Source organism: Oculina patagonica, chromosome 13, assembly GCF_052425735.1.
Source record: "Oculina patagonica isolate OP01 chromosome 13, crgOcupat, whole genome shotgun sequence".
NCBI lineage: Eukaryota > Metazoa > Cnidaria > Anthozoa > Scleractinia > Oculinidae > Oculina > Oculina patagonica.
Genome location: NC_135770.1, coordinates 24,386,846 through 24,405,914, shown reverse-complemented (window position 1 = coordinate 24,405,914; position 19,069 = coordinate 24,386,846). Strand labels below are relative to the sequence as shown.

Here is a 19,069-nt window from a genome sequence, read left to right as displayed (position 1 = left end):
CCCGTTACAAACTCCCAGTTAATGGGGAAAACTTGAACGCCAGGACCCAGCGGCGGAACTTATTCTATCTGCAGCCAGTCGTCTGAGAATGCGTTACGGGTCTACTGCGTGACTTTAAGGTGGAGTGCGTGACTTTTTTCCTTTCCAGACTCCTATCAAATGACACATGATCGGAACGCCTGTCGATATTGGTAAATGGCGTGACTTTGAAATATTCCTTTGAAAGCTTCGGAATGTTGCACGAAAAATCTGCGGGATAAAAGCCACCAAAATGAGTCGTGCTCACATGCTTTACGACAACAAGCCTTTGGAATCTGTTCCTGTAACTCCTGTGCGATGGGAGAAGCGATGGGAACCCGAACAACTCTTTCGTTTGCAGAGGTTGGTTGTCTAGAATATTAGTTCGTGTTGTTTCCCCGGCATAACAAATCGAACCCAATCGAACTAAATTTCAATCGAACTCAATCGAACTCAATCGAACTCAATTCATGGATTGAGTTCGATTGAGTTCGGCAATCGAACGAAATCGAACTCACCGAAAAGAAAAAAAATCAATCGAACCCAATCGAACGTTCGATTTTCGAACTCGTGATTTGTGTAAAACAGGCGTTGAAAATCCATAACCAGATCTTGGAAGCTCAAGTTACTTCAGCCCGGAGTGTAGCGCACGTGTTTTTCGTAAACGAAGAAATACTGCAGAAATGGCTTCAGATGCGATGTGGATTGTAAGCTTCAAATGTGTAGTAAAAGGCTACCAGGAATGCCACTTTGACGTAAAGGATGGCGAAGTTTTCAAGGTTTGAAAGAAAATAGGCGAGAAAGGCCGTGCATTCCGAATTGTCATGAATTGTAAACGAGCGCATCTTGACACTCAAGAATTAAATTTAACTTTCAATTTTGACCTGAGGAGAAAAATAATTTCACTGTTGCATTTACTATTTGTCCTTTCTATCATGGCAGTAATTATAAGATGCTTCCATACATCCAATATACTGACGCTCGTTCACCTCTTACTCTCTTGGTCACTGTTAATTGTCAAAGATGAATTTGAGAGAATCATGTATATCGTTAGTAAGATATTTATCATAATCATCCATCTACTGTACGCCGTTGCCTGTGTCGCGGTTAGTAATTTGCTTGTATTTTTGACTCAAAGTAACCCTTCGAGTTGTCTTTCCGCAATTGCAAGTTAGCTAAAAAGGAAAGAGTACAACGATTTCGGAATACGCCCGTGGGTATAATGATAGCTTTGTTCTGTTCTGTTTTTTTTCTCTTAACTGCCGTGGACAGTTTATAAATGGGGTTTCTATTATTGAATAAATTGTAAAAAAGCACGAGAAAAACCTGCTTTGATGGGCTTGCTTTGTACATCCAAATTGGTCGTTACTATTCCAGACAACCTGCAACTTACAGACCCAGAACGATCCGTTCTCAGAAAAGGACTTTCTTTGCTTTGTATTGGTTTACCAGAGCCAATCGAACGCAATCCATTTAATTGTGTTCGATTGAGTTCGGTTTCCGAACTCAATCGAACACAATCAGATGGATTGAGTTCGATTGAGTTCGATTTGTTCGATTGAATTCGATTTGTTCGGAAATCGAACTCACTGAAAGTCTGGTGTTCGATTTCGTTCGATTGCCGAACTCAATCGAACTCAATCCACGGATTGAGTTCGATTGAGTTCGATTGTGTTCGATTTTCGAACGTTCGATTAACTATGCCGGGTGTTTCTGATTGTTTTTAATAGGCTTTGATAGTTTCTCAGTGCTCAGTTTCACTTCAGTTGTTTACCCCCAAGAAATATGCAAGCTTTGTTTAACAGCATAAAATACATTATACTTGGCTCGGTATGTGATTGTCCACACTTAATATTAGTAGCAGAATGCCGGACCGTCTGCACTATGAACAATCTAAAGGCGACTGTAAAGGGTTGATCCCTCGCTCTCGAACTTTTCGAAAAGATCAGAAAGAAATGGAGAACGAACAACCCAATTTGTTGACCAACGTTGTTTTGAAAATGGGGAAATTGAATCATTTGCCTTTGGCAGCTTTGGGAGATTGAAAGGGGGGGGGGGGGGTTAATGGCATAGATTCCATTTCAAAGGTTGTTATGTATCACACATCATTACATTCATGCAGATTCTGGGATTCATAACTTATGTCTCATTAAATATACCATTGCGATGTGCGTTGTGTGTTATATGGGTTGGAGAAGATATTTCCTGTGCACTTTCATGGACACTTGTCAAAGACAAAAAATTATGTTGCTGTTCAAGAGAGGTTTTTTCGTGTCACTAATCACCTATCCAATCTTTTGTCAACCAGTTCATAAAATACCATACGGAGGTAGAATTAATGACATTATCTTGCATGTTCTCTTGAAGGACTGGCGGAGTCATCATTGAGGGCAAACTTCATGACAGATTGAGATTTTCTGTCACAGATCCATTCTCTGGTTCCCAAAAGGTATTCTACATAAAATATTATACTGGGTAATCTGTTATCATGCAGTATTTTTAATCTTTTTTATTTTATGTAGATCTGAATACAAGCCACTGTTTCCAGCCCTGAACTTAAAGAAAGTGGCATAAATCCAGCCTAGATTTTGTGACACTCATTTGATCTCCTGATATAATTTGTAAGAAATAATAATTAAGTAAATTTACTAACAAAATAATTTATATTCATTTTAAACACATGCAGTGGCGTTATGTTGTGCTTCATATTGAGATTTCAAAAGCCTTAAAGAGAAAGTATGACTCAAGCTCAGGAAAGGAAATTGAACCAAACTATGGAAAGGACAAGAAAGTCAGCACTGGTTATTTATCTTACAGTAAGTTTTTTTGGCCAAGTTTAAAAATATTTATTCACTATAATATTATTGATTTCCATAAATTTCTTGAAACGGTGACAATCAGATTTTTTTAAAAAATAATAGTTTTTTTTTTAAATAAGAGAGAAACATATATACGTTACTTGGCATTGTGAGTCCATAAAAGTGAATAATCTTTCCCCAGGGCGGTACTCGGAATTTCAAGTGACGGGGATGATCGAATGGGGGCAAAAATCAAGACCCAAAAGAATCCCTAGGGCTTCCAACATAACCCAAAAAAATCCCTAGATCAAAAATCGACCCCTCAAAAATCAACAGCAAAACACGCTTGTTTGTACTTCATTCGCAGAACTACGCAGCCTGAACGCACTACCACAAATTTTCAGATTGTTTTTATTACCCAAAAACATCCCTCCTTAAATCAAAAACATAATGCTTGTCAAATTTTCCTACCCAAAAAAATCCCGGAATCAAAAATTTCAAACCCCAAAAAATCCTTCAATCTGATCCCTGTCACTTGTAATCCCGAGTACCCCCCTGGGAATCTTTCAGCTGTCAGGGATGTAAATGATAGATGGAAGGCAGAAAAAATAACCACCTGAGGACTTGATTTTTCTGGCTAAAAGACTGTGTCTTTTTAGATCTTTCTTTTAATGTGACCCAAATTTTCAAACTGTTATCAAAGAAATTTCGCCTGCTGGAAATCTGTTTATACTGTTTCCTATTATTTTTTATTTTGATTATCTTGCTATGTAGAGACTTCTGCTGCAGGTGATTCTGATAAAATGAACCCAAATGAGGCAAAAAAGATAACAACTGTAGCAGAGTTGTCAAAACTCACAGAGAACAAACTCTCAGACAGAGGTAACAATGCCTGTCAAGCTTTCTGGTGTGAAGAAAAAGACATTGAGAAAATGGAACTGCTTCAAGGAGACCATGTTAGATTGAAAACTAAAGGAGATGGCCCATTTATTGGTAAGCCTTTTTTGTTCTTTTGAGGTTGCAGAATATTACAATTTTATGGAGCAAAGTTTAACCTTTCTCCAGAACAATCATGCATTGACATTGCTTATAGAAAACAAATGACTTTCATTTATCTTCCTTCTGACTACCCTCAGTGTCAGACTTTCTCAAAGTCAAAGGTTATAGATACTGATATTGCAGATAATTGTTCATTGGCCTTTCGCTGATTGGCCTATGAATGCATACATTAATACATCTCTAACCCAGGGTAAACTCTGACATGTCATCAGGACTGCAAATAACAGTCGGTCATCGGACATGATGTCAGGACAATTTTTTGATCGTAAATCATTTTACGGCAACAATGTTTAAAATTTAACCTTTTCTTTTTGGTTTTGTCTGACCAAGATAATGTCTTAGTAGGACATATGTCCTTTTAAGTGAAAAAAATTATTTGCAGCCCTGTGTCTATACATGTATAAACAAAAGGGTAGAGGAAGGACAAGATTAGTCTAAGATTGAAAATTGTCTAAAGTGCTCGATCCAACCACTGATCAAGGAGCTTCCACGGCAATGTTGTAACAGCCACTAGTTACAGTCAAACTGCTAATCATAGAACACAAATTTATGTAAAATGTTATGCTCTGTTGTTTCAAGAGTTTATCGTCAAACTTGACGATGGCAGCGCAACTGCAACAAATTACACTGGAGGGGAGGGCACGGGCAGCTCCTGGACAGACAAGGTGATGTCATTCAAAGGGCAACAAGACACTCAACAAGATGAAGGCACTGGAGCTGATGATGATGAATGGGTGAGTCCTTACTCTTGAGACACAAGATTATATTACCCCAGTAATATTAGCAGGGGACCCTTAAAGGGTGCTGTCACCAGTTTCACTTCAAAAACTTAAGAGCCTAAAGACACATGGAAACTACAAATAGTGGTCCAATTTTAAATTAAAAATCACCATGCAAGTGTACTGAAGCGATAAACAAGTGGTATTATTGCAATGCCATCAAGAACTTAAGATCCTCAAGTTGAAAAAATCAGGCTGATTTTTTCAAGTTTTGTCCTTTTGGAATGGAAAAACACCTAAAAATTATCATGGCTTCCTTGTTCCTTCAACAACAATTTACTTTATATATCCATCTTGATTTACTAGGTCAACCCTCCAAGTTGAGACCATTTTAGTCGCCATGGCAACTAAAATTGAGAGAAATGATTGAAAGCATCAGCTTAATTTGGTGACTAAAATTTTTCACTGGCGACCAAAACTTGAGTAGTTGGTGGCCAAATGGCCACTAAGAAAAAAAATAAACTTGGAGGGTTGTAGGTGCATTTCATATACTAGAATACCTATTCGCCGATATAAGTAATGTTTACCGAAAAGCACAAAAAATTCCTGTGACAGTGTCCCTTTAATTGAAAAGTGCTCCCTTCTATGATAGCAAAAGAATGTATTATGCATGTATTATTATGTGTTTTGCCGTTTTAATGTATTACCGCCGCCTGGTTAGCTCAGTTGGTAGAGCGCCGGACTGCTGTGCGGGAGGTCGTGGGTTCGAACCCCAGACTGGACCAACACTCAGGGTCTTAAAATAACTGAGGGAAATGTGCTGCCTTTGTAATTACATCTGCAAATGGTTAGACATTCTAGTCTTCTCGGAAAAGGACGATAAAGTGTAGGTCGCGTCTCCTGTATCTTCAGTCTTATAACAGGGGACGTTAAAGAACCCACACACTTTTCGCAAAGAGTAGGGCACGAAGTTCCCGGTGTTGTGGTCTGGCCTTTGTGTAGTAAATTACAGTATGTGTACAAATTGATTATCATTATCATTATCAAGCTGAATTTAGTCAGACTTAGGTGGTGATGGTCTCACCACAGTAGTTTAGTAGGTGTAATTTGTGCGTGTCACAGGGTTCCCTTCGTTCCCTCCCACTAAATCCTCTCAATAACAGTAATAGTTGCTTCAAATTACTCCTCAACCAATTTTTTTTTTTTTTTTTTTTTGTGGGGGGGGGGGGTGGGGGGGCTCGATTAATAACAAAGATGGATGATCCATCTGGATAAATTTTCATTTTAATTTGCAGGCATTTTTGGTTCATCTGCAAATCGTTAGTAAATAGGCAAACAGACGGATTATCCTACCAGATGAATTATCTACTACAGTAGTATACTGTATTTAGTTAGTCTGCCAAGATTAATTCAGCAGATAGTTTGTCTGGACAGATAATCAACTTTATGCCATATTTTTACACAGACAGATTAGTAGAAAAACTAAAAAAAATGCTCCTAATCAAAATGCAAGTTCCTCCAGACGAATCATTCATCTTAAGTATAAATCAAGTCAGTGCTATTTTTGTTGGATAAAAATGAATTTTCTAACTACATTTACTGCTGTCAGTACTTTATTTATCCAATGAATTCTTTCAGGATGACTGAGTATGAAAAAAGGCCACACGATTCATGACACAAAGTATGTTTTGGAAGAAGTAGCCACTGGTGACAAAGGGAAGTTCCAATCATGGCCAACCATGTATCACAAAAACCATAGCCTAATTAATTGTCAAGGTTGTAAGAAGGGCAGTTTAAAATTTTCTTGCAATGCTTGTTCCTTCATGGTTTATAATCACCTCTGTGGAGTTTCCTGGTGTGTGATGTTTGGCTTTTTCAATTTTAATCTTTTTACAAAAGTTAAAATTTTGCTGAAACTTTCAAATGCCTTTCTCAGGCACTGTTTACACGCACGTGGTTTCATTTGTAACCGCATCGCTTTCGATGCGGTTACGCCGTTCGTTTACATGGCGCCGATCGAGACACAACTGAAACCGGATCGTTTTGAAAATTAATGCTCTCAAAAGTGGAGTGTTTTCAAAACGATACAGTTTCATTGGTCATGAAAATGGCAAAACCGCATTGATTTGAAAACGGTCAAGTGTTTTGCCACAAATTGACTGGATCCTGAAGAGTAAACGTGACGAACCTCACACAGAGTGCAGCGCTTGCTCCACAATCACATTCAAAAACACTCAGAAAACGGAAGGATAGGTTTCATGTCATTTTTGATGCGGTTTCGAGGTCATGAAACCGTGTTGATTAATAACCGCGTCTGTGTAAACAATGCCTCAAACTCATTAATAATTCTTCAAGTTTCTAAAACTGTGATGTCAGCTTCGATTTTAATTAGGATATCTTAGTCTACCAAGGTTACATAATATATTATTTAACACTCAAGACAGTGCTTTGTTTCATTGATTCATCAATTTTCATTTAACACATCAAAATTAAATGTCTTGGTGTTTGGAAATGTGGGCAAACACTGTTTCTCATGTTTGATAAGTATTCAAGAAGATTAAGGAGTAGCATCGACTCTGTAAAATAAAACAATTGGTTGCATTGATCTGTGAATATCACCTCCTTTATTTCATTAACTAAAGCTGATAGTTTATATTTTAATATTGTTTTGAAAACTCATGGAATGCACAAAAAGTATGTGAAACATTATGCTAAATCTACTTTTTGTAATAAAAATTAAATAAACTTGCACCACTGAATGGGCAATTCATTTTTCCTATTAATATTTTAGAAATGTCTTCTTACACACAAGTAGAAATGCTTTAGGGAGTATGTGTAAAATTTGACAATTAATTTTAAGGAAGAACACTACCCAGCACATCAAAGTTGATTATTCTCATAGTTAGTACTATGCTTTAGAAAATTTATATATTTTTTTTGTTGGACATGACATTATTAACGTACTATTGATAATAGTTACATAAATAACATGCATAATTACTACCATATGATTAACATTTAGTTATTTTCCTGATGAGACAATTAAAAAAATACCGGTAGCCTAAATTGTACATTCAACAGCACAAGGAAAAATTTCTGTGATGAAACAGCATTGCACTGCCAATTAATTAAATTGAAATAATAATTATTAACTAAAAGTGATAAGGCACTGGGTTGTTTAGAATTCCCAAGTAGCTGTAGCTACATGGAGCAGTTTTCAATTGAGTGCTGTAAAACAAAACCCAAGTAATCACTCAAGCCAAACACAAAGAACACAGACAAACCAGTAAACCAATCAAAACTCGAAGCAAATGCGTGTAGTGGGCAAGAGTAGGAGTGGTAAATGGTCCTTCAAAAAATATGTGTCGCGCAAAATTTTAGCCTTCGCGGAGTCTTGATTCTTTCACAAGGCTAAAAAGGTTTAGGGCTGCAGAAAGATATCAGTCTTGTCGTCTCTTAAAGTCTCGCATATACCATTCAACACTCAGAAGAGTGGGAGAAATGTGTGCCAGTGAGTCATGATTGGTTTTGGTTTTACTTCTGATTGACTGAGAAAGTGGCATGGAGAACCAATCACTAAGCATAGTAATGCAAAAGCAAAGCAAACGTGAATAACGTTCAAGACTCAAATGAAAACTGCTTTAAGTCATAGTTATACAGTGGTTCTATCTAATCAAACCATTTATTTATACATGTAGCTACAAATCCATGTAACTCTGTGCAAAATCTCACATGATTATAAAAAGCGTAATCATTATTTCGCCACCATCATTTACAATAGTTATTCTGAAATAAATTACAGCATTAAAGATACCTAGACAAGGCAAGAATGTATTAATTTTATCATTAAGTGTTACTTGAAAAGTAAATCTTCATCCTCTGCATCATCCAGTAGGTTTGCAGTTTGATCTGTAAACAAAAGATGCAGAAAATTAATATACTGAGTATATAAAAGTGGCCATTTCCAAGCCAATTTGTGCTGCAGAAACCATTTCAGGAAGAAATATGAAATGAGACAGGATATGGAGGGTACGAGCTGAGCCATCTAGCTTGTGTGATTCTTTTGATCAGAACAGACTTCACTGGCCTTGGCGAGTCACAATCTGACATCGAATTAGCCAATAAGAGCTATTAATAATAATAATGATGAACCACGATTCATTGAAACGTCACTTATTATCGCTGATTTTCATTCTTGTTTACCGAAAGTCTGGAGCCGTTTTTAGAATGTCTCTTGTGTTTGATATACAAATGTAACACTTATACACTGTATACTCAAAACAGTGAAATACTCTTACCATTAGTTATTCCTCTTGCTTTCTTTGCTTCTTCTGCCTTCTTTTTACTAATTTTCTTCTTTTCTTGAATTTTCTTAAGCCTACAAATAAAAAACCACACATTGTTTAATATGTATAATGTATGTGTAACAAAAAAGTTAAAATACTACATGTAGAAATTCTCTAACAAGATAAACTTATTGAACCTTTGAATAAACTTTCCATGCACCAAAATGATTACAAGTACTCATTACCGTATTTACTCGAATAAGTGCTGCGGCGCTTATTAAATTTTTTGCACCTCAAGTGTGGCCCTTATTCGGGGGCGGCGCTTATTTGAGGGTGGCGCTTAATCAAAATTTGGACTCCACAAAGAGTCTTATATTTTTACAGTTATGGAAAATAGCATCTTCTGATTGTCAATATTTGTCTCTTGCTGAAGAGAGTAGTGGCGCTAGCTGTCCTAGCAAAGTTCGCAGCCTTCACAACATTTACGTATTGTTAGAATGTTTGATAGAAAACAAATGGGCGAGCAGTAAAACCATCACTGTAAACTGCACAACATCACTTTTGATGAAACGAAATGTCCAAGTTTGTATTTAATAATAGAGTTGCTTTGTAGAGTAGCTTTTAGCAAAACGGATTTCCTTGAATTAGCGCCGCATCGGGACTGTGGCGCTTACTAACTTTTTTGTCCGAAATGTGGTGGTTATACGAGGGCGGCGCTTATTCGGGGGGAGGGGATGCTTATTCCAGTAAATACGGTAATTGTTGTTAGAGCCTTATGAAATGATGAAATGGGTTATGTGCTTATGTCCACCTTCCTTATAAGTTACCAAACACACACTGACCTGTAGAATTCTTCTCTCTCTCTTTCATCCAATTCTCCTATGATGTATGTTATGGTTGCTTCAATTTTTGGAATGATCACTGAAAATAACAACGATAAAAAGTAAAGTCTGCATTCCGTCAAAGTGGCAATACTGGTGCCAGAGCTTACATGTACATCCTGACATTTGTAGCCTTGCGTGACTGTGTATGTGAAGAAGTACATTTATCATTTCCTGCTCCCCCATGGATGGGGGATACCAGCACTAACAACACCAGTAGCTGTGCCCAGGTGGAGAGAGGCACTGTGGGAGTATGATATTGTACCTAAGAATATAATACAGTGACCCCTGACCAGGCCTCTGGGTTTCGAGTACTACCTAAGAGCACATAACAACTCAATTATGAGAAGTTTACAAATGGATAGAGACTGAGTCAAACTTACAAGGAAAATTCTTACCATACTCAATAGCATTCACTCTCCTATTTGTGATTTTGATGGCCTCATCTAGGGTAATGAAGGCCGTCTGAAAAGATGAAAATAATAATATAATTGTACTCTATTTATTTTATGAAATCTTACAAAAACATGTAAGTTGCCTTTCTAATGGATGTAGGCTGCAAAACCAAAAAAAGGTTTGTTGATAAATTTGTTACGATTAGAACTGTGGAGATAAACCACCAAGGGTGAAATTACTAATTATAATTAAAAATTAGATACATGTATATACTCTCATTCCCAGATTTTGACATTGGGCAATGCAATGTGAGGTCATTCTATAAGTCCCTTCGACAAAGATATGCCAAAAACAGCACTCTCATTCCTCATTAGGAAAATATTGATGCTGAGATCAGAACAGAGATAATCTTTCACCTGTAGAGAGGCCAGCTCGACAAGCAATTTGACAGCCTTTGCATAGACTTCCTGACACTTTCCAACCTGCTGACCTCCACGAGACAAACCAGTTAACTCATAACCTGGGGAGGAAAAAATAAAAGATTGTTGTTATAATATACATGCATGGATAAGTTTACTTAACAGTTGTATATTCCTTGCATTGCTATCACATCTGCCGTGACTACTTAATAGACCTTGGAAGCAGTGAAAGCAACAGATAGCACAGGCCTACGTGAACTTAACATCGGACACCAACATGTAAATGCATAGACACACTCGTGTTCCATTGGGAATCTGTGAGCCTAATATTGGTTCTCCCATTGTTTTCTACAGGTCTATGTAGAGAATTGGCAAAAATGATATTGTTTAATGGGCTACAATGACAAAGATAAACTTACTGTTGGTTCCATCTGCATAAGCTTCAAATATTGGTAACTGAACACCTAAAATGGACCACAGCACAGGGTTCAAAATAAAATTTCCTTTTTAGCCTGAATTTGTCGGCTTTTTTTGTCAAGGCTCATTTTTTCCCGGCTGTTAAAAGAGCCATGCATTTTCAAGGGACACAATCCATTTGCATACATGACATACCCATAGGACGTACCTAGAGGTTTGCAATGTATTCTGGGGCGATTTTAAACACAGTCAGCCCTTTGAAAGCTTTCCGAAGTGATGGATTGTTTTACGGCATTTCAAAAGAATGGATTGGAGCAATGTGACTTCTTTTCTTATTTTGAGTGTTTGAGAAGTAAATAAGATCTTCCAATATACTTTTCTGGAGGGACAAAATACCTGAGAAGGTGGGGCAGCCCGTTATTCATCTTAACACAGAAATGAAGTCGTACATGTAAAACCGTAAAACCAAAAGTTTTAGTCGCCAAAGATGAAACTTTGGTCGCATTAACGCAGTAAGTCGCGCTCTCTAGCCCTGTAGCTGCTTTATTGTCTGATATGAAATGTTTACTTCAACATTCCAGCAACTTTGATTTCAGTTGGCCGATCAAGGCATAATCTATTTCTTTGGTAGTAGCCGGCAAGTGTCGTCAAAGTGCCGGTACTGCCGACAGCCCGCTGCTATTTTGAACCCTGCAGCAGAATACAGTCAGTGTACATCCCCATATAAGGTACATATACCGGCCAACTTTTTCTGGGTCAAAGGCATGAGATTTTGATTCTGAGAGTGCCAGGATTTCTGAAGACGATACGACAATGTCCGAAGTTTTCCGAAGATGTCCGAAAGTATTTCAGAAGATGTTCCGAACATATCCCGATCCCAGTACGTGGACGTGATTTGCTAAACACGTCGACCTCGTTCCCAACGCTTTTTTTTTTTTCAAAACTCTGTCATTTCGGGGAAAGTATCACCATTTACTCATTTTGCATATAGTTTTCTTTTCTCACACTGGTTTGAGATAACATTTTTTGGAAAATGTGTCGTTTGTGGTTGTATAGCCTGCGAATACAGCCGCCTCTCATTCGCGTCCCGCAACGAAGAGCGAAACACGAAGAGAGACGTCTGCGATTCACGACCAGAAATTCCATACTGATGACGTTAACCGCTAATTAGATTTCCCCACACCGGACACAGTTGGTCTTGCATAATTATAGTTTCGTTCTCAGCCGCTCATTACTTGGTTGATCACAAACACTTTCAAGGCAGTCAAGGACACGTTTACAGCAGATAACTGCATCACAAAAATTAGGAATCCCTATACGAGTTGTAATATTTGGAAAAATAAGCTGTGAAATCACTAAATGACATTGATATGTTTTGGAACATGAGCGCATCTCTCGGTGGTAATGGGCCATAAATATGCTGCAACGATCATAACAATTCTACTGAAAGACACTTAGTTTCTTCTTTCCCTGTTCTTCGTCAAATTCTGTTTTTCTGTAGCATTTATTCTTTAATTGAGAATGGTTCAGGTTATCTGTATTTCACACTGTTGTTGCTTGTACGTTTTGCCGGCTGCCTTTATGTCAACAATAAATGTTAGGTGTCAAAATTGATCTATTTTTAACGGCCGCAGTGGCGTATCCTTTCTGTACTTTGAGGTCGTTTGTCTGGTTCATAAAGCAGTTTCTTTTTTTTCCCATTTACATATGAAGCGAGAAATTATAGAAATTGTAAGGTATAGCTTCAGAGTAGCTCCACAGTCCTTCCCCCGGTCAACTTTTAGTCTGCACTAACATCCGGTTTTTTCCGTTCGTGGTAATCACATGTGTGGTAATGAAGTGTTATATTTTGCATACATTATGTAAATTAGCTAGCTGACCAATCAGCGCTCCTGTCCGGATTCTGGACAGATTTACGTCATCAGTATGGAATTTCTGGCCGTGAATCGCAGACGTCTTGTTCGCGTTTCGCTCTTCGTTGCAGGACGCGAATGAGAGGCGGCTGTATTCGCAGGCTAGTGGTTGTAATAACTCACATTTTTCTACTAGGCGTGAGAAATTGGTTCGTAAGCGTGAGTTGGCGTGAGATCAAAGTTTTCAACTCGCAGGCGTGAGACTCGCGCCCAAGGCGCGAGAGTTGACAGGAATAGGTACATATAGCATTGGTCATGGGTCCCCTCCAGAGGATAGTTGATGATACATGCGGACACATGTTTGTTTTAACTATTATTGTATCATTCTTTGATGTCAGATTTAATATTAAATTGTCAGAAAAATACCATACCAGCAACATTGTCTTTCCTGAGTCGAATCTTTGTTTGAGCCTTGTCAACATTTTCCAAGACCACATAGCTGAAAAGATAAATGCTCATTAATATTTATGTTGAGCCTTGCTTCAATTTGAGAATTGTTTTGTTCATCATGAAAACGACTCAAAATTCCATGGCAGTGCTGGGCGACTTTCTATGGACAGGGCTCGAAAATTTTTCTAAAGTCTTTCTAGCCATGGGCTAGCTGGTATTCTACTTTACTAGCCCAGAGCTTGAAGGCTCTAGCCCAGTACCAATTGTTATGTAATAATAATAATAATAATACATAATATTTTAAGAGGAGGCCTCCAATCACCTGAGGGTGGTTTTCAGGAGGGTCCTCTGTTTTCTACTGAGGGTCCTCTGTAAGCCAGCCTTATGCTTAAGTACACACACAAAAAAAACTCTTCAACAGATCAACACGAACATTTGAAGTGCCACTAAACAAAGGGCTGGATTTGTCCAATTTACGAAAGACAATGTTTAGGACTTCATTGTCATTCTGCCTCTTTATACATTTTGTAATGCTCTCTTGGGAGAATTCGTTTTTTAATCAACATCTGACAAGAATTTGGTGTGAAGAAAACAGAAACAAAGCCACCGAGTTAACAAGTAATTAATTATTTTCAATAATTGGACTTAAGGATCATTACCTGAAATCCCCGGCTGCAAAGTTTGCCTCGGCTAAAGAGAAAGTTGCTTCTCTCATTACATCACCCATCAAAGTTTTGGTCTAATCGGTTAAAAAAAAATCAAAAATGAAAATTGAACATTTAAAAATAGCAAGCAGTTCTAGATATATAACTAACACCCTCAAAACTTACTTCTATGATCATTTTTAGGATTTTTCTGAAGCGCATCGTCAGAGCGTCGGATTTCTTTTTCAAAAGACTGTGACCTTTCTGCGCTCCCTTCAGGCGAGCTTTCATCAAAGTCAAGGCCCTGAGAAAGTAATGAAATAAAACCGAACTTCGTTAGTATTTCCATCAGGAGAGCCCTAATAACTTTAGCTTGATTGTTTTTCTTACATTCTCGAGGGGAAAATGTTCAGCCTGTCCTTTCCTCCGCCAGACATTTTGAGAGAAAAATTGTAGAATTTCAACCCTAAAAAAGTCTCCTCTCTTCTTCTTCTTGTCAATATTTAGCTTGGGCACCAGGCCTGTTTAGTCCGCCCGCGCTTGATCAGCGGTCTCTCGCACAAGGAAGAATTCCCGGATCTTCTTTCTCTCTGCTTATGCCACGTCGCCTGCCATTTTGAAAGCCGTATTGATGCTACAAAACGACACTTTTGTCTAGTTTTTAAACGCTCTACGTTTTCGAAATGAAGCCGTTATCACTCCTCATAGTCTTCTCTATAGTATTATTGAATTATTTTGCCTTAGTTAGCGCTCTTTCGTTTACTTTACCACCCGGTCAAGAGAAGTGTCTGAGAGAAGAAGTTCACAAAGATGTTTTAGTGACTGGTGAATACAGATTATCGGAAGCTCCACATCAGAAAACGCACTTAACGGTGAGTGTTCTAGAAACTACAAATATTTCTGGGTAACGTAACCTTATTTAGGTGCTCCTAGTGCATTTGGTTGAATTAAATACTGTAATGTACAATACTGAGCTTTATTAAATTTCAAGTTTGCTGTAGCTAATGCGCGTGGCAAATTCCTTTTGTTAGGTAACTGATTCTACTGGACATGTCTTATATAAGAAAGAAGAAGCAACCAAGGGGAAATTTGCCTTCACAACTGACGACTACGATATGTACAAAGTATGCGTAGAGAGCGAAGGTAGGAATCAGGGGGTAAACCTTTTATGCTGAAACACTAATAAGTTTAGTCTAGTTGCTAGAAAATATAAAGGTCAGAGTTGTATATAGCTCCAGACTTAGTTATTTGCATGGTTTCTTTCATACAATTTTTTGTATGTAAACAGAATGCAGTCCTGGAATATTATGGAGTGAGACTTACAAAATTGTATGCATAATTGTGTGTGGAGTTACATGATATAGAAAATGTGGATTTATATAGAAATTGTGCCTCTATTGCAGCTTATTTACTGGTATTCGACTGTGAAAACTTAATTTAAGCTAACTGGCCTGATAGGCTAGATTCAAGTTATGCTCTACTGATCCTAAACAAAGGAGTGAAGTCGAGGTTGCAGGGAATAAAACAAACAAAAATTCAAATTATTCCCCTGAACCTCGACTCAATTCAATTTTCAGTGGAGCATAATTTGAAACTAGCCTATTAAAAGGCTAGATGAGAAAATAGAAAAAAAAAACGACGGACCAAGAAGCGACGTGTGGTTCCCAATCGTGTTAAATGCAAAAAGACCTGAATTTTAGATGTATGCTTACTTTACTTGCCAATGTGCATGTATGGTTGGGCCTTTCCTTTCCAAGTTCTATTTTTCATTACTGTGGTCTTTGCACAGACTAAATAGGAGGTTAATATAAGGGTGATCCTATCAATATGGAAATTATTGTTATGAAAGCCCAGAAAATTAATTTTGTTGGTGCGTCAATTGATGCATTATCCTTTTCTTGATTTTTTTTTTACACTCATCACTTTTCCAGCAAAATGGGAATTAAATGGTTAATTGTTCGTTTTTGCTCTTGATCTAAGTAAATAAACTTGTGAGGAAAAATGAAAATAGATGATTAATGAAAATAGCATGACAAAAAAAAATTAAGATACTTGCAGGACTTTTACAAGTGGATACATTTAAATCCCCATCGACTGGTAGTTTGAGAAAAGAGATGTCTTTTCTTGCAAGCTCAATTCTATCCCCACTCTAGAAACTATTCACTCATGTCTCAATACTGACTTACTCAAAACTTGACATTAAGATTTTGTTGACATGATTGTATAACTAGAACTAATTTTCTTTTGATACAATTTAGGGCAAACAGGAGGAGGAGTTGATCGTGAAGTGTATCTTAATGTCAAACATGGTGTAGAAGCAAAGAACTACGAGGATGTAAGTTGTTACTAGCACGATAGAGTGTTATTTGTAGATACATGTACAAATTTCAAACCCAAAGGTTGCTCAGATTCAGTTTCAACGACTTACAATGCTTCTGACATTAGTTTGGTCAGTATGCATATTTTTATGATTTTGGTTTTGTTATTGTTGTAGTTTTAATAAAACCTTATTGACAATAATGATAGCAGGGCACCCTTTATTAGCTTATTACTTATTTCTTGTGCCTTGAATTTGCAGCTAGCAAAAGCTGAAAAGCTGAAACCAATGGAAGTGGAACTTAAGAGGCTGGAAGATTTAGCAGATGCTGTTGTGAATGACTTTGCTTACATGAGACAGCGAGAGCAAGAAATGAGGGATACAAATGGTGAGCAAAATACTCTGATTCAATGCACAGGCCTCATTATTGTTATGACATTAGTACAGTTTGTATGGTTTGACATTGTTTGGTTCACAGTGTTTTGCATTCAGGAAGATAGGCTATTACATTTTGTGATCATGTTAGTCCTTATGACCATGTGTAATGCTAAGGATACACATTCAGGGATGTAGCTAAGAAAACATTAAGCTGGCACATCAACAAGCCCAGCTGGCTTTTCTGGCTTTGGCAGCTCTAAAAGTTTGCCTAATTCTTTGTTTTTATGTGAAATTTCAGCCGGAGTTAAGTTCTCTTTCAGCAGGTGAAATTAGCCGGCAGCCAGCCCTTAGTGACATCCCTGCACATTAAACTGTGAATTTAAACAAAGCAAACTCTACATAGTACACAAAGATTTCTTGTTATGGAGAGACTGTAGTGTATATTTTCTCTTCATTTGGTATTTACCTGTAAGCCTTTGGGCACATTTTTAGTTTTGCTTAACAACAGCAAGACTCTTAGAAAATTAATATCCAGTGATACTACACATTAACATTTCCAGTCTTATGAAAGATGCAAGTGTATTTTCCTCTTATTCCAAGCGTGGAAGATTCTGAAAGTTAAATCATATCCAAACAACCAACCCAGCCTATTTAAAGGTGTAAAATTTGCAGGTCTCTATTATAATAAGCCCTCCCAAAACTCAGCTCAAGACAAGAACTTTTGTCAATATTTTGTGTTGAAGTCTAGGCTTTCAGCTGTACAAACAGTTATAATTACACACCTACCTGTAGTACTTGCATTTTTATGTCATGTAAATGAGTGTTTAATGTGTTAATGCATATCGTGAATGTTTTGCAAAACGAAACTGCCCTTTGCTTCTTGAAGGCTTTTCTAATTTGCCCATGTTTTTTTGTTTTGCAGAATCCACATACTCCCGTGTGCTGTATTTCAGTATTTTCTCTATTCTGTGTTTGTTTGGTTTGGCCACATGGCAACTATTCTACCTGCGACGTTTCTTCATTGCCAAGAAGCTCATTGAGTAGCTTTTTAGAAGAACTGAACATTTGATGCTGTACCACTACAAACTTGACCACCATGCCAGCTATTCCGATATTGTGTGACATTTTTACGAATCTTGCTGGCTCTTGTGATGTGTTTGGGGTATGAAGCCCCTAGTTATGTATACTGAACTAGATTGAACAACACAACATGATGTTGATAATTATTATGGTTGAACTTTTCTACAACCACTTCTATGATGCCATGATCTTGGAAACTTGTCATATAGTGGTGGTTGTACATTAGTGACATTTGTTATAGGTTTTGCGTGAAGATAGGAGATAAAAGAAGTGGTCACAGCCGGGAATTGACCATTGTGGGGAAGAGCTGATTGTTAATGACTCTAGAGATTACATTGTACACATTCTTACAGCCTATTAAACACTAGTAGTAAATTAATAAATTCTGTAGTGCTCAGTGTATACTGTTGCAACTCTGTAAAATAATACAGTCGGAGGAGCAAGTACAGTGGCACCTCATCTTATGCTACAGTGCCACGTTGATATTACAGCCACTTTATTTAGGCCCTAAACAAAAGCACAGCAAGTCGTTTTCTTTTTTGAAGAACCTCGTAATATGGCCACTTTTTTGTTGTGCCTTGAGGGTCAAAAAACACTTGCATAAATTTCTTTGTTCAGGCTCAACAGCAAATTATAGCTGCATCAGTTTTCTATCGCCACAAACACGTTCTAAGCAAGTTTTTTGGATAACAGTGCCTTTTAAATTCTTTCAACAACAGTGATTTTACTGATACAATTTGTGAACAGAAGACTTGAGATTAAATTTACTGCTGTTTAACAGATAAGTTGTCTGTAGTATTTCAGGATTAGCTTTGTACATACCGTGATTGTATTGCGCCAGGCCCAGTTGTTCAAAGGGTGGATAACGCTATCCACTGAATAAATTGCTATCCAGTGGATAACTGTCATACCAAACCTACTTCACTCTCTACTGTATAGTTATTAATTTATTCAGTGAATAGCATTATCCATCCACCCCTTGAACAACTGGGGGCAGATGTACAAACATGCAGCTTCACATCTAAGGTTGTGAGGGAAGTCTTGGTGTTCTCAACAGCTAGAGTGAATTAATGCCATGTTTTTACAGTTATTACAAATTCCCTGACTTCTCTTTACTAAAAGCTGTTCAGAACCCTCGACTTTCCAAAAGTAGTTTACAGCATTTGCAAAATTACTGTCTTAGATGTAAGAAAGATGTTTTTACTGTAAAAGAATGATATTATTATGAACAATGAAAAAGTTGTTAGCAGTGAAAGAATTTGTGTTGTGTGAGTCTGTCTTTTTGGAAAGTGAAGGCACAGTTTAGTTCAATGTGGTATAATACTGGGATTTTTCGGGAACATTCACTCCTTGA

At 37.5% G+C, this 19,069-nt stretch overlaps 3 protein-coding genes and 1 long non-coding RNA gene across 5 annotated transcripts; 2 read left to right on the top strand and 2 right to left on the bottom strand.

The window, feature by feature from the left end:
• The first annotated feature begins 203 nt into the window (after window positions 1-203).
• LOC144636500 (arpin-like) lies at window positions 204-6,456 on the top strand. Of its 2 annotated transcripts, none has more exons than XM_078495720.1 (6): window positions 204-381; window positions 2,386-2,467; window positions 2,705-2,852; window positions 3,606-3,809; window positions 4,455-4,609; window positions 6,233-6,456. In XM_078495720.1, the coding sequence occupies exons 1-6, from the start codon at window positions 272-274 to the stop codon at window positions 6,239-6,241; spliced, it is 708 nt and encodes a 235-aa protein (XP_078351846.1). In that variant the 5' UTR covers window positions 204-271; the 3' UTR covers window positions 6,242-6,456. The 2 variants fall into 2 exon arrangements, with proteins under 2 accessions (XP_078351846.1, XP_078351847.1); XM_078495721.1 differs by having other exon boundaries at window positions 2,705-2,834; window positions 3,591-3,809; window positions 6,233-6,447.
• Window positions 6,457-7,209: 753 nt separating this feature from the next.
• On the bottom strand, window positions 7,210-14,448 carry LOC144636495 (V-type proton ATPase subunit D-like). Its single transcript, XM_078495715.1, has 10 exons — window positions 14,331-14,448; window positions 14,127-14,244; window positions 13,956-14,035; window positions 13,278-13,345; window positions 10,996-11,040; window positions 10,574-10,677; window positions 10,160-10,226; window positions 9,723-9,801; window positions 8,893-8,972; window positions 7,210-8,503 (listed from the first exon to the last, which is right to left on the bottom strand). The coding sequence occupies exons 1-10, from the start codon at window positions 14,375-14,377 to the stop codon at window positions 8,448-8,450; spliced, it is 744 nt and encodes a 247-aa protein (XP_078351841.1). The 5' UTR covers window positions 14,378-14,448; the 3' UTR covers window positions 7,210-8,447.
• A 71-nt stretch (window positions 14,449-14,519) lies between these two features.
• LOC144636508 (transmembrane emp24 domain-containing protein 10-like) lies at window positions 14,520-18,098 on the top strand. Its single transcript, XM_078495727.1, has 5 exons — window positions 14,520-14,812; window positions 14,972-15,083; window positions 16,199-16,275; window positions 16,519-16,645; window positions 17,558-18,098. Exons 1-5 carry the CDS (start codon window positions 14,624-14,626, stop codon window positions 17,677-17,679), a joined length of 627 nt encoding a protein of 208 aa, XP_078351853.1. The 5' UTR covers window positions 14,520-14,623; the 3' UTR covers window positions 17,680-18,098.
• LOC144636613 (uncharacterized) lies at window positions 17,924-18,762 on the bottom strand. Its single transcript, XR_013567564.1, has 2 exons — window positions 18,627-18,762; window positions 17,924-18,590 (listed from the first exon to the last, which is right to left on the bottom strand). It is a non-coding gene; the product is annotated as an uncharacterized LOC144636613 (long non-coding RNA).
• Between the last annotated feature and the right edge of the window lie 307 nt (window positions 18,763-19,069).

Coding starts and splice junctions, on each gene's coding strand:
- LOC144636495 (XM_078495715.1), bottom strand. CDS start 14,377: ATGTCTGGCGGAGGAAAGGACAGGCTGAACATTTTCCCCTCGAGAAT. Junction 14,245..14,330: donor AACATTTTCCCCTCGAGAAT/GTAAGAAAAACA, acceptor TTACTTTCTCAG/GGCCTTGACTTTGATGAAAG. Junction 14,036..14,126: donor TCCTAAAAATGATCATAGAA/GTAAGTTTTGAG, acceptor TTAACCGATTAG/ACCAAAACTTTGATGGGTGA.
- LOC144636508 (XM_078495727.1), top strand. CDS start 14,624: ATGAAGCCGTTATCACTCCTCATAGTCTTCTCTATAGTATTATTGAAT. Junction 15,084..16,198: donor AGTATGCGTAGAGAGCGAAG/GTAGGAATCAGG, acceptor GATACAATTTAG/GGCAAACAGGAGGAGGAGTT. Junction 16,646..17,557: donor AGAAATGAGGGATACAAATG/GTGAGCAAAATA, acceptor TTTGTTTTGCAG/AATCCACATACTCCCGTGTG.
- LOC144636500 (XM_078495720.1), top strand. CDS start 272: ATGAGTCGTGCTCACATGCTTTACGACAACAAGCCTTTGGAATCTGTT. Junction 2,468..2,704: donor CATTCTCTGGTTCCCAAAAG/GTATTCTACATA, acceptor AAACACATGCAG/TGGCGTTATGTTGTGCTTCA. Junction 3,810..4,454: donor AGGAGATGGCCCATTTATTG/GTAAGCCTTTTT, acceptor TGTTGTTTCAAG/AGTTTATCGTCAAACTTGAC.